This window comes from Dreissena polymorpha, chromosome 14 (genome assembly GCF_020536995.1).
Source record: "Dreissena polymorpha isolate Duluth1 chromosome 14, UMN_Dpol_1.0, whole genome shotgun sequence".
Lineage (NCBI taxonomy): Eukaryota > Metazoa > Mollusca > Bivalvia > Myida > Dreissenidae > Dreissena > Dreissena polymorpha.
The window spans coordinates 6,058,954-6,071,472 of record NC_068368.1 but is presented as its reverse complement, the minus strand read 5'-3'; the positions used below and the strand labels follow the sequence as shown (position 1 = coordinate 6,071,472).

The 12,519-nt window shown below is 35.3% G+C and overlaps 1 protein-coding gene across 10 annotated transcripts in view; it reads left to right on the top strand.

Annotated features, from left to right (window-relative positions):
• The window catches only part of LOC127856993 (uncharacterized), a 54,679-nt gene extending 44,036 nt beyond the window's left edge, over nucleotides 1-10,643 (top strand). For 2 of the 10 annotated variants that reach the window (XM_052393238.1, XM_052393230.1), the window contains exon 2: nucleotides 9,167-10,643. In XM_052393238.1, the coding sequence (XP_052249198.1) occupies nucleotides 9,167-10,009 (843 nt within the window). In that variant the 3' untranslated portion in view covers nucleotides 10,010-10,643. Of the gene's footprint in view, nucleotides 1-2,554; nucleotides 2,631-3,337; nucleotides 3,785-4,587; nucleotides 4,893-9,166 lie in introns of those variants that run through there. The other 8 variants (XM_052393236.1, XM_052393234.1, XM_052393231.1 and 5 more) reach the window with 8 other exon arrangements.
• The last annotated feature ends 1,876 nt before the right edge of the window (nucleotides 10,644-12,519 follow it).

Here is a 12,519-nt window from a genome sequence, read left to right as displayed (position 1 = left end):
ACTAAAGTTTGATTTCATTCGTACCAACTACGAAAAAGGTTTTTATTCTATGCTCCTTTACTGACAACAAAAGCAGCTTCCACTCCCTTTTAATCTCTAAGTCTTCTCCTATTTTTAATTTTTGCTTCTGCGACGACAACGACGCCGACGACAATGACAATGATGATGATGATGATGATGATGATGATGATGATGATAATGATGATGATGATGATGATGATGATGATGATGATGATGATGATGATGATGATGATGATGATGATGATGATGATGATGATGATGATGATGATGATGATGATGATGATGATGATGATGATGATGATGATGATCGCTTATACCACTCGGCCATCCATGCTCATACAATGAGGGACGTATTTTATACTTTATATACGCAATCCTCGTAGTTTCACAAAATATAACGACAACAACAGAACTCTCCAAATTATTGAATCGTTTCGAGTTGCAACGCTTTATAATTTTCAGGTTTTTAAATCATCAAAAGATGCGTATAATGGATATTTTAGAGCATGGTAAATCTTGAGTATTATTGTTCCCTCACAAATATCATAACTTACACGAAAATTTGCGAACCTGAAACAACTTTTTTTTATTTTGTCAATTTACCAAAACGTGAAAAGGCCCCTTTAAGCCTTCCGTAAAAAAATATGATTGTAAAATCAATAATAGTATAACGATATAAATTGAACATATGACAGACATCAGAGCAAATAATTGCAAAGTTGCTTAGTAATCTTTACATAAAAGTCAACGTTAATTGTATTATCAAAACATAATTGCAAGTCTGTCAAAAAGAAGTGATTAGATCCATTTACTAATGCGTAAAATGTGATTAACAAATTACAAACTACAATGCTTTCATTCTTTTCCAGATTCTGTTCGAAAAGTCCTTACCGTAAACCAATTACCATATATAAGAACTTCAAATCAAATATTACCGTTTTATTGAACCTTTATTTCAATGACATGCCTATTTCGATCACAACGTTTTATCGGGCGAAATAAGACACCATCTCGATTGCTATCGGCAGTGCACGAAGCTTTCACAAAAGAAACAAACGCACGAAGGTTCAAAAGATACCGGGTGGATATTGCTCTTCAGTCGTTCAGGTCCGTTGGTTGAAGGGATCTTCATTCTGTAATGTATTGATTATGAAATTAACGTTGAGGTTATAGGAAGGTTGAAAATGTCTCTCAATAAGATTTCACCTCTGATGTCCTATGTAAAATGATCATGTAGAATATGTACGTGTTTATATTCATGCGTGCGTTCTCTTTGGTTCAATGTGTGTGAATTGCTTGTATTATTGTGATGTATTATTTTGACTTATGCATCAAAAGAAGCGGTGTGGGAATTATAAGCGGGCCTTAAACATAGATATTACGTCAAACCCCGAAAAGACACGCTGACGTTCATTAATAATTTACGACTGTTTTACATACATGTCCGTCATTATTGTCATAGCGTACTCGACAATTTGCACATCTGCATTTGTTTTTAATTTAATAATTATAAAATTGTCAACAAAACCTTTTACTGTATTAAGGTCACCAAAAACATAAGTGGTGTTTGTCTTGACTATACGATGTACAAATATAACCTAAATTAACCAATTTATGCCTTGCGTCTAGAAAAAAGACCTTGGCAAACAGCATAGACCCAGATGAGACGCCGCATGACGCGGCGTCTCATCAGGGTCTGCGCTGTTTGCTTTAAAGTAAAAGGAATTTCTATAAGAGATATTCTAAATATAGAAATAAATATACTAGACATCCCTAATTTTGGAAATAAATTGATCCAATTTAGAAGGATGGGAGAGTCCACTAGGCGTAAATGGGTTAAGCTGAAAAAAACATTAGTTCAATAGTATTGTTATGTTACGTATTTGTAAGGTGTGTGGTCGTGCAACTTTCCTCTACAGGACTACACCGTTATGTCATCGTATCAGACTAGCATTTAAAGGGGCCTTTTTACGTTTTGGTAAATTGACAAAATTTAAAAAATCTGTTTCAGATTCGCAAATTTTCGTTTTAGTTATGATATTTGTCAGGAAATAATACTGAACATTTACCATGCTCTCAAATATCCATTATATGCATCTTTTGACGATTTGAAAACCTGAAAATTATAAAGCATTGCAACGCGAAACGACTGAATAATTTGAAAAGTTCAGTTGTTGTGGTGATATTTTGTGAAACTACGAGGATTGCTTATATAAGCAAAAAATACATCCGCTAATAGCATGAGCACGGATGGTCGAGTGGTCTAGGCGGGATACTTTTTAATCCAGTACTCCAGGGGTCAGTGGTTCGAGTCCAGTTTCGAGTTACTTTGTTTTCCTTTTTTATATTGTATTCTTGTTTTTTTTACTTGAGATTTTTAGGTCCAATGTTTAAATTATCAATATAAAGCATTTAATGACAAACTCCAATACATGCCAATATCTGTGAAAAGGCCCCTTTAAGTTGTGGCAGACCCACGTCCAGTGAGGAGCCATAGATTTGAACATTGCTTTAAAACAAACTTATCAGTTGGAAATTGTGGACTTTAACAATGAGGAAATTTGGGGTGGAATTTATAACTGCAATTCAACGCGAATATTCACTAACAAGTAGGTAAAGCCCAAAGCTCGATCTTTGATTCAATATTTTAATAATATCAAATATGATTACTTGAGTTTTCCAATCTCTAAAAGTTGTTCTGGTAATTTCAGTCAATTCATACGTGTATGTATATTGCGAAGTCTATTGCAATTCAGACGCACCAGTAGATAATAAACACGCGGCATGTGATGTTTGATTAATATGAACATGTTCAGGAATTGATTGGGTACGTCTCTGTGTTTTGAACATCACATTCCCTATGCAGAAGATCAAACTCCGCGCAGAGGTTATCTCCCAGCGCCTATTGGCGATAACCACTGCCAGCACAAGAAAGTCCTGCCAGATCTGGAGGGATTTTATTTGTTTTTGTTCAATTACTATATCATAAAAAGCATTTTTTTTACATTTTCAAAATAGTGCATACGTTTAGGTTTATAATACGAAAATAAATTTTATAAACGAAAAGTCCATATAATCGGAAAATGTCGTCTGGGACGACACTTTACGCAAATGCACCAAGCCCCGTTTACCAGGAACGAGGCTTATATATCAGGGGATTATCATTTTCGGGTCCAAGTTTTTCAGACATCACTCAAACCTGTACTTGTAAGATATCGGCAACCCAAGAGGGCCCTAGTTAGCTACATCCTTCGATGGAATGTTATCTCATAGATTATTATAAATTCTATAGTCAACTCTTATTACCCGCCGATTGTCAAACTACTTCAGCTTTTATCATTTAATACGAGACAGGCTGTGAATATTCGAACAACCGGTTATTGGGTATCGATAGCGCTTTATTAAAGAAACTACCGAAAGCATTACTTTGCACTCGAGTTTATTTGTGCGGGGTATTAAAATTAAATTGCGTGCATACAGAAATCAAGTGAAAGAGTTTTATATATGGCCAATTAAGATGTTGTTAAACTTAATGGTTAGACGAGATATTAGACGAAGTTGAGAGGAGCATTTACAAACTGTGATCAACGTGACGTGAAATACGAAAGCGTTCGATGATAATTAAAAACATGTGTGTAATAAAAAAATATAAATAACTATATACGCGCACATGGATATATATCAGTGTACATGATGAAATGGTTGTTATGATTTGCTGCTTACGGTAAATATATCGGACTCACAGAGAATACGCGCAATATATGTAAGGCAGCTTAAATTATAGCAAATATCTTATTTGTATATTTGATATAAGTCAGTTATCGGTGATTGTTTGATTGAATCTTTATTCAACTATTTTATCCATTTTGGCTTCTCATTTAAAACTGAAGCATCTGGAAGGGCTATTTTAAGTCCGAATTCGATCATTTTCTCAAAAGTTTGATAATCTGTTATTAAAAAAACGAGGTTGCCGGTATGTAGTAAAAATCAGACTTAACAGTAATACTTTTTTTATTATATGGCCTGTCTTTCACCAAAAATGTTAATTTCGCTGCATTTAGAGCATGACATCCATTTGTTAAAAATAGACGAAGTTCGTGTGAGAAATGAAACCCCTTTTTAATTATATTTTGATTTCCTGATCGAAAATATTTTTATAAAATCTTATGCTGAAATTTAACATTTTCTTTTTACCGGTTTCAAATTCATGTTTTGTAACACTCTTTCGTTTGTATCGATCTAACAAGAATGGTATTTATTAAAGCTGACATTAATAGCTTCTCCAGGTGTAATCTAACTTTCGTGGCAATAAAATAATCGCTATATTTAACAGTTGTATCCAATATTGTTCGTCATAAAGCTCACTTTTGACCTATAATGATTAGTAAACCACTTAAGGCAGAGTATTATTAAGATGATGTTGTGACAGTTTAAGAACCGCACTCAAATTTGTTTGTACGAATACCCAGTGGGTTTATAACAATTTGATACAGACTTGAAATTCATCAGACCAACTGAATTCATAACTGAATAATTATGACTAAAGTCTATGGTTTTTATTTTTAGTTGGAAGGCTTTGAAGAAGAAACAGAGAACATTTAAATGTACTTGTTTGTTTGTGTCCAGTCTGTACACTTATCTAAACCATACTATAACAGTTGTCTGATGTGCGTCTTTGATTTCAGTTTTAATAGACATTTAAAGTGCAATATATTTTGCATCATTCATGATCATTCTGATTAACAAAAACGATGGCAACTATATCATATGTGAGCTTCAATATTTCAACAACGAGGGACTTCCTTCCGGTTCACATCCATCGCCCGCATATACAAATACAGTTGCCGGACAGTAGCCTGTATTCGGATGAGGTTGGTCACAGGATCAAACTGATATTGTTCTAGGGTTTTTGTTGATGTATGTGTTTGTATGGGAGGGGGGCTTGGATGATAAACGGCTTTCTTTACACCTTTTTTCATTTGAATCTATTCGACAATAAACTAGTTGGTATATTTACATGTGTTCACCTTTATGGGAATAAAGTTCACGGCCGTTAATCACGGGCGCCACCTCTTTTTTAGATGCATTCATAAATGAGCCAATGCAACTTCCGAGGTAGCGCTCAGGCCCGGATGTATTGAAATTTCCTGGATAATTGTACAGGGTGATTAGGTTTTATATGTTTTTTTCAACATGTTTCGCATTATTGTTAAAATCGGGCAATATAGTGTGATTCAGCGAAGATTAATTCATCCAAAAATGAACAGAAGCGTACATTCTCAACCCATTTAAAAACGTGAGAACGTTTATACGTTGTGGCATGGTGAAGTTTTAAAAAGCATTTCGATGAGTTTTTCCTGTGTGACGAGAAAATGTCCACCCAATTATATCGCTAACGGCATCAAATGATTTCAAATAACATACATTAGATACTGCATGCACAAAAATATTGTCTTCTTGCCGACGTAGTAGATAAGTTTGCATTTTTCCAAAAGAGATGGAGCCAATGCATAGGAGATGGCGCTAATGATAGGAGGTGGCGCCAATGCAGGATGTATTAATTAACAGTCGTATCCCAATGACATTATCACATGAGGTCCATTTGATAGGTACTGTTATTTGTTATTTTTTTTTTTTTTCAACGTACGTACGAATGCCCAAATCTTTACAAAACATAAACACATTCTACAATAAATAAGATTTAGTTTTTTTATATATAAGTTATCAACTCAATTAAGAAGTCGCCAACATGAATAAAACATATTGTACGATGTATACCAAAATTTGTAATACTCAATAAAACAATCAAGACATTATTAGAAAACTACGTTTTCTAATTAAAAACGCACGCCACTCAAATGTGTTGAAGTAGTCGACTTACAAAAAATAATGTTTGTCCTGTAAACATTATAGAAACAATTACATAAAATATTTCAATTTAAAATAGCTATAAATGTGCATGGGCGCCACTTCCTAATCTGAGCGCCACCTCCTTGGCATTGTCTCTATCTCTTTTTGAAATATGCAAACTTATTTATCAAATCGTCTAGAAGCTGATGTTTATGTGCACGCATTAACTTGTGCAGGTTCAAAGTAATCGTTTTATGTAATGAGTGATTTAATTGGCTGGGAATTTGCTCGTCACACAGGCAAAATACATCGATTTACTTTTACGAATTCTTCCTTGCCATAACTTATAAAGTCCTCACGTTTCCAAATGGGTTGTGATTGTTTGTTTCTGTACATCTTTGGATGAATCTATAATCGCTGAATCGCATTGCATTTGCCGATTTTTAAAATAATGCGAAATATGTTGAAAAAAACACATATAAACCCTAATCACCCTGTAAAATTATCCGTTAAATTTCAATACATCCGGGCCTGAGCGCTACCTCGGAAGTTGCATTGGCTCATTTATGAATGCATCTTAAAAAGAGGTGGCGAACGTGATTTAAGGTCTTGTAGTTGTACGACAGGAACAAACAATAATTCGTTGTTATGGGCCTTTATATCGATGATTTTAAACTTTTTCAATTTGTCCACTTTTATGTCAAATATTGCACCCAGGGCTTAGCGATTATGGCATACACTAAGTACAACAGTACTATTATACTTAAAAGGGAAAACTAGCTATATTTTCAAACGCATGGAACTATTACATACATTGGCATAATTCCTGTATACTTATCACACGTAACATAAATGTGTAGGGAAAAAACATAACATTGTTTGGCCTTTGGTTTACTTAAAGTCTATCTTTGTATTTTAGTTTGTATTTACGTAATAATGTATCGGAACAACAACATTTATTTATTGTATAGTTTCGAGTTTTGGAAGCATGTGAGCCCATTATTGCTATAAAACGAGATATTTGAATGTATTTGAATTCGTCTTTGCTGCTTTATATAGGTCATTTTGTCACGCAAAACTTTGGTCTGTGTGTCAAGCGCTTAAGATTCAGGGAATGTCACGGTCGTTTTCAAGATTGTATAGTTGAAACTAGAGATGACGTTAAAGCTAGGGGCCTTTTCTCGTTTTGATAAATTGACAAAATACAAAAAATGTTTCAGATTCGCAAATTTTCGTTGTATATGTGATATTTGTGAGTAAACAGAAATACTGAACATTTACCATGCTCAAAAATTTCCATTATATGCATCTTTAATTTGACGATTTACAAACCTGAAAATTAAAAAGCGTTGCAATGCGAAACGAGTGAATAATTTGTATAGTTCAGTAATTTTCTTTATATTCGAAGACCTATAAAATACATGTGTTTTATAGGTCTTTTTTATATTGTGTGATACTATGAGGATTGATTATACATGTATAAAGTATAAAATACATCACTCATTGTATGAGCATGGATGGACTAAGCGATGGACTTTTACTCTAGGGGTCAGTGGTTCGAGCCCAGTTAAGGGTTACTTTTTTCTTTCTTTAATTTTATTCTTGTTTTTAACTGGAGCTTTTTAGATCCAATGTTTACATTTATCAATATAAAACATTTAATGACAAACTTCAATGCATGCCAAAATCTCCGAAATCAATGCCTTAAAACACGCAAGGAGTTAAATTATATTAATGACTTAACATAATTTTTCACTTTATTGATTGCTTTATACGATTGAGCACATTGAACAGCCAATTTCCATCTAGACATCTCATGTTAAACGTTAAACAGGCTGACGCTGTCCAAATATTAGTAAATGCAAAAGGCGTCTTGACTTTGAAAAGGCTGCTAATTAACAGTTTCTTAGCCATGAGATTTAAATAACCACTTTAGCTCCACATTTATTTGAACAGAATTGAATTTCAATCCAATTATAAGAAGTTTATTTCTTTTGAATTATTATTTAACGATCACACGTAAAATTATTACAATCGGGGCCTTTATAAAGATATTCGCTTTAAATCTGTGCTTTATGAATATTCTTATTGATGTTTTTACATATTTTCCAACATAATTTACTTGAGTATAACAACCACAAAGTAAGTCATATATCCCATTGGTAATGATGCGTTTATGAGCCAGTAATATATACGTTGGGGCATAATGGGGCATACAATATAACCAAAAATGTATACAAACAGAACGTTTATAGTTTAAATAGTTTTAAAAATATAATTATCAGTTATGGGCGCAATGCACAATTTACAATAAATGTACGCGTAGTCCCGATAAGTGGATGGTATAAATTTGTCCAAACATTATGTGCGTATTGTTCGATTTTAATACAGACATTCGATAAGTTTATATAAATCAAAAATCAAATCCGCACTCAGTCTTTCAATTAAATGTTAAATTCAAATCCTTTCGTCAACAACCACTGTTTCCTCTGCCACACTCAAGTCTTTGTGTTCTTAAACGCTTTTCATTGTGAGCCCACTTGACCGGATTTGTTTGCATGGCAAAAAAAGAACGGTCGAGAAATTCAATAGGTATTATTTACCTTTCATATTTAATTTATTTTTGTAGATGAGCTTTGTCAATCATAATGATTTTTTATCATATAGTGATCATTACAAAAATGTGGAATTTGATTATTGTACAACTCATTTTCTAGCGATTTGGGACAAAGAAAGAGCAAACAATGTTAACATCAATATATTTAACGGGTGTTATTGTAATGCAGTAAACGCGTTGACATAGAGTATGATTGATTATTCTTAATCATACGATTGATTTCACAACACTTACAATATTATCAGTAATAATCCGTAAATCTAACGGTAATTAAAAGTAAGAACTTCGTTTCAAGCAATTATTTTAAAACAATGCAATTTGAAAACTAAAACAATTTTAAATACGGGAGATTCGCTAACATGCATGTACCCGCAGGCTCAATGGCTGGCATTTGAATTCGCTAACTTTGCGACTCTTGGAAATACCGCGGTATACAGTGTATTTTTCGGTTCTGATTAACGAGAAATAAGCAAATATTAAAAACCTAAATACATAGTGCCAGATAGATATGATTACGGTAAATCAATGACAGAATGATGCTGACTGTTGTCAAAAAATATGAAAATACAAAAAGTAACGGCTATTTGTAAAAGAAAATTAGATTTTTACTTCGCGTAGTATATTCTATACTAGTTGATGTCTGCGGATGACACATGTATATTTCCCGTGTGGTTTCAGATGCGACAGTGCCAAGAGATGTACGACCGGCTGCAACTGGAGAAATCATCCAATGACGTGGGCATCCTTTCTACGCCATTTCCTTTACTTCGGGGCCATACCATGATAACCCAATCACGCCCGCTCACTTATTCACTCCGGAAAACAGCGAAAACCGCGCGGCCGGTGTCAATACGCTCCGCGCCCGCGTTAACTTTAAAAGTGGATACTTTCTTGAACGACAATTCAGACACATTAGTGGATTTAATTCCGAAACAAATTCCTGATAAGCAGGCAACGGAAAACAGAAATGGTGCTATTGATAACGACTATGATGAGCCTGGTCAACACAGAAATCGTGCAAGATTCGGACCAGAAGAACTTTGTGAGTATTTGGAGCAAAATGGCTTCGGTCTGCCGAAAATGGTCAATACAAACTACTTGTATAGACGCGGTGGTCAATCTTTTCCAAGAAACTATAAAAGCAGACCGCTGCCTCGAAATCCATCGAAACGGGAAAAGATCAAAGGTCGAGCTCGGCTGGACCAAGAAATGGCCAACCTAAGGGCACTTGCTTTCTGTGAACAGCAAACGCAGACAAAAACGTTCCGAACAGCGTCGGCGAACATGCGAAACCGGGACGTTCTTTTGATGGAGGAAGAGTTGAAAGAAAACATGCAACGTGATGGGTTTGATGACAACATTTATGATGACGACGATGATGACAAAACAAGTATTGTACGCATGCCCATTAAACAGGAAGAGCTCTTCTTGAGGATAAACAACTGGGTATCGGACGTGGAGAGCACCTGTCGTGTGTACAATTATCCACATGACCATGAAAGAGATGGCGTCACGAAGTGAAAATAGATACTAAATGTAATCGCTACGCAATCATTAGTTTTACTCAGAACACGCTTATTCTTTAGATACTATCATTTTGTTCATATATCGTTTATAATTATGTGTTAATGACTAACATCATTTTGCCACACACAAAAAACTTATCACGCTGAGCACATATTCTGTTTGAAAGAGTAAGTATACCCCCACAACTGCTCATTTGGTCATTTCGGCTCAGGTACTACTTAAGATGTATCATGGGTACTCTTAAGTATACTGCAAACTACCCTGGGTACGGGAAATATACTAAACGTACCACGGAGTATGGCAGTATGCCTTTACGCGTATTTGTCGTACCCTGGGTACATTGTAGTATACTTAAAGGTACCCAGGTACTTTTAAGTAGTACCTTAGTCGACATTACCAATACCAGTACCTATGGGCTGCATTGGAATCACTTTATACCTTGCGTCCATCGGATATGTCTATCCTGATAAGTGTCATGTTTGATCTCAGAAGTCAAACTTCAACAAATGAGTCAAGTGTACGAAATATGCCATTGTTTTTATTCAGATATGTCTTACAAATTTCGCGTTGCATTTCCTAGGGCAACACACTACATTAAATAGATACGTATAAACAGCTACAATAACAAGATGTGTTTGTGTTTCTGTTCTCTTTTGCAAAATATAAATGACACATTCCTTAGTGCAAATAATACGAGACCTACATTTCGTGATCATCCACACAAAACAATATAATGTTGGCACGTTACTTAATCCATGTTATCCCATCACCATTATAGGGGCCGTCAAACAGATTTTGGCATGTATTCAAGCTTGTCATTAACTGCTTTCCTTGCTTTATATTGATAAATTTAAACATTTTAACTAAAAATCTCCAGTACAAAATAAGAATACAATTTAAACAAGAGGGCCAAGATGGCCCTAGTTCGCTCACCGGAGAGGAGTCGGTTCATTCAATCTTTACCAAATGTCAAACTTGACCTAGATATTGTCCAGACAAACATCCTGGTCAAGTTTCATCATTATTTCATCTGCGAGTCATGATCAATGTACCTATGAAGTTTCATGATCCTAGACGTAAGCATTCTTGAGTTATCATCCGGAAACCATTTTTCTAAGTTGAGACACCATGACCTTGACAGCCATTGTGTGAATACGTTTTTTGGCACTGTGACCTTGACCTTTGACCTAGTGACCTAATAATCAATGGGGGTCATCTGCGAGTCATGATCAATATACCTATGAAGTTTCATGAACCTATGCATAAGCGTTCTTGAGTTATCATCCAGAAACCATTTTACTATTTCAGGTCACCGTAACCTTGACCTTTGACCTAGTGACCTGAAAATCATTAGGGGTCATTTGCGAGTCATGATCATTGTACCTATGAAGTTTCATGATCCTAGGCATAAGCGTTCTTGAGTTGTCATCCAGAAACCATTTTACTATTTCAGGTCACAGTGACCTTTACCTTTGACCTAGTGACCTGAAAATCAATAGGGGTCATCTTCGAGTCATGATCAATGTGAATGTACCTATGAAGTTTCATGATCCTAGGCAAAGCGTTCTTGAGTTATCATCTGGAAACCTTTTTACTATTTCGGGTCACCGTGACCTTGACCTTTGACCTATTGACCTGAAAATCAATAGGGGTCATCTACGAGTCATGATCAATGTACCTATGAAGTTTCATGATCCTAGGCCTAAGCGTTCTTGAGTTATCATCCTGAAACCATTTTACTATTATGGGTCATCGTGACCTTGACCTTTGACCTAGTGACCTGAAAATCAATAGGGGTTATCTGCGAATCATGATCAATGTATCTATGAAGTTTCATGATCCTAGGCATAAGCGTTCTTGAGTTATCATCCGGAAACCATTTTACTGCTTTGGGTCACTTTGACCTTGACCTTTGACCTAGTGACCTGAAAATCTATAGGTGTCATCTGCGAGTCATGAGCAATGTATCTATGAAATGTGACTTCTACTGTGTTCACATGTTTTCACTATATGCATATAGAGAAAAATGCCCCGCCCACTGGCGGCCATTTTTTTTCACCGATCCCGACCATTTTCAAACTCGTCCGAGATATCAATAAAACCAATGTTTTGACCAACTTTCATGATGATTGGGCAAAAATTGTGACTTCTAGAGTGTTTACAAGGTTTCTCTATAGCCAAATAAGGATAACTGCCACTATATTCATATAGAGAAAAATGCCCCGCCCACTGGCGGCCATGTTTTTCACCGATCTCGACCATTTTCGAACTCGTCCGAGACGTCAATTGAACCAATGTTTTGACTTTCATGATGATTGGGCAAAAATTGTGACTTCTAGAGAATTTACAAGGTTTCTTTATAGCCAAATAAGGAAAACTGCCCCGCCCACTGGCGGCCATGTTTTTCAACGGATCGGAACCACTTTTGAACTCAACTAAGATATCATTAAGACAAACATTTCGACAAATCTACATGAAGATTGGGCATGAAATGTGACTTCTAC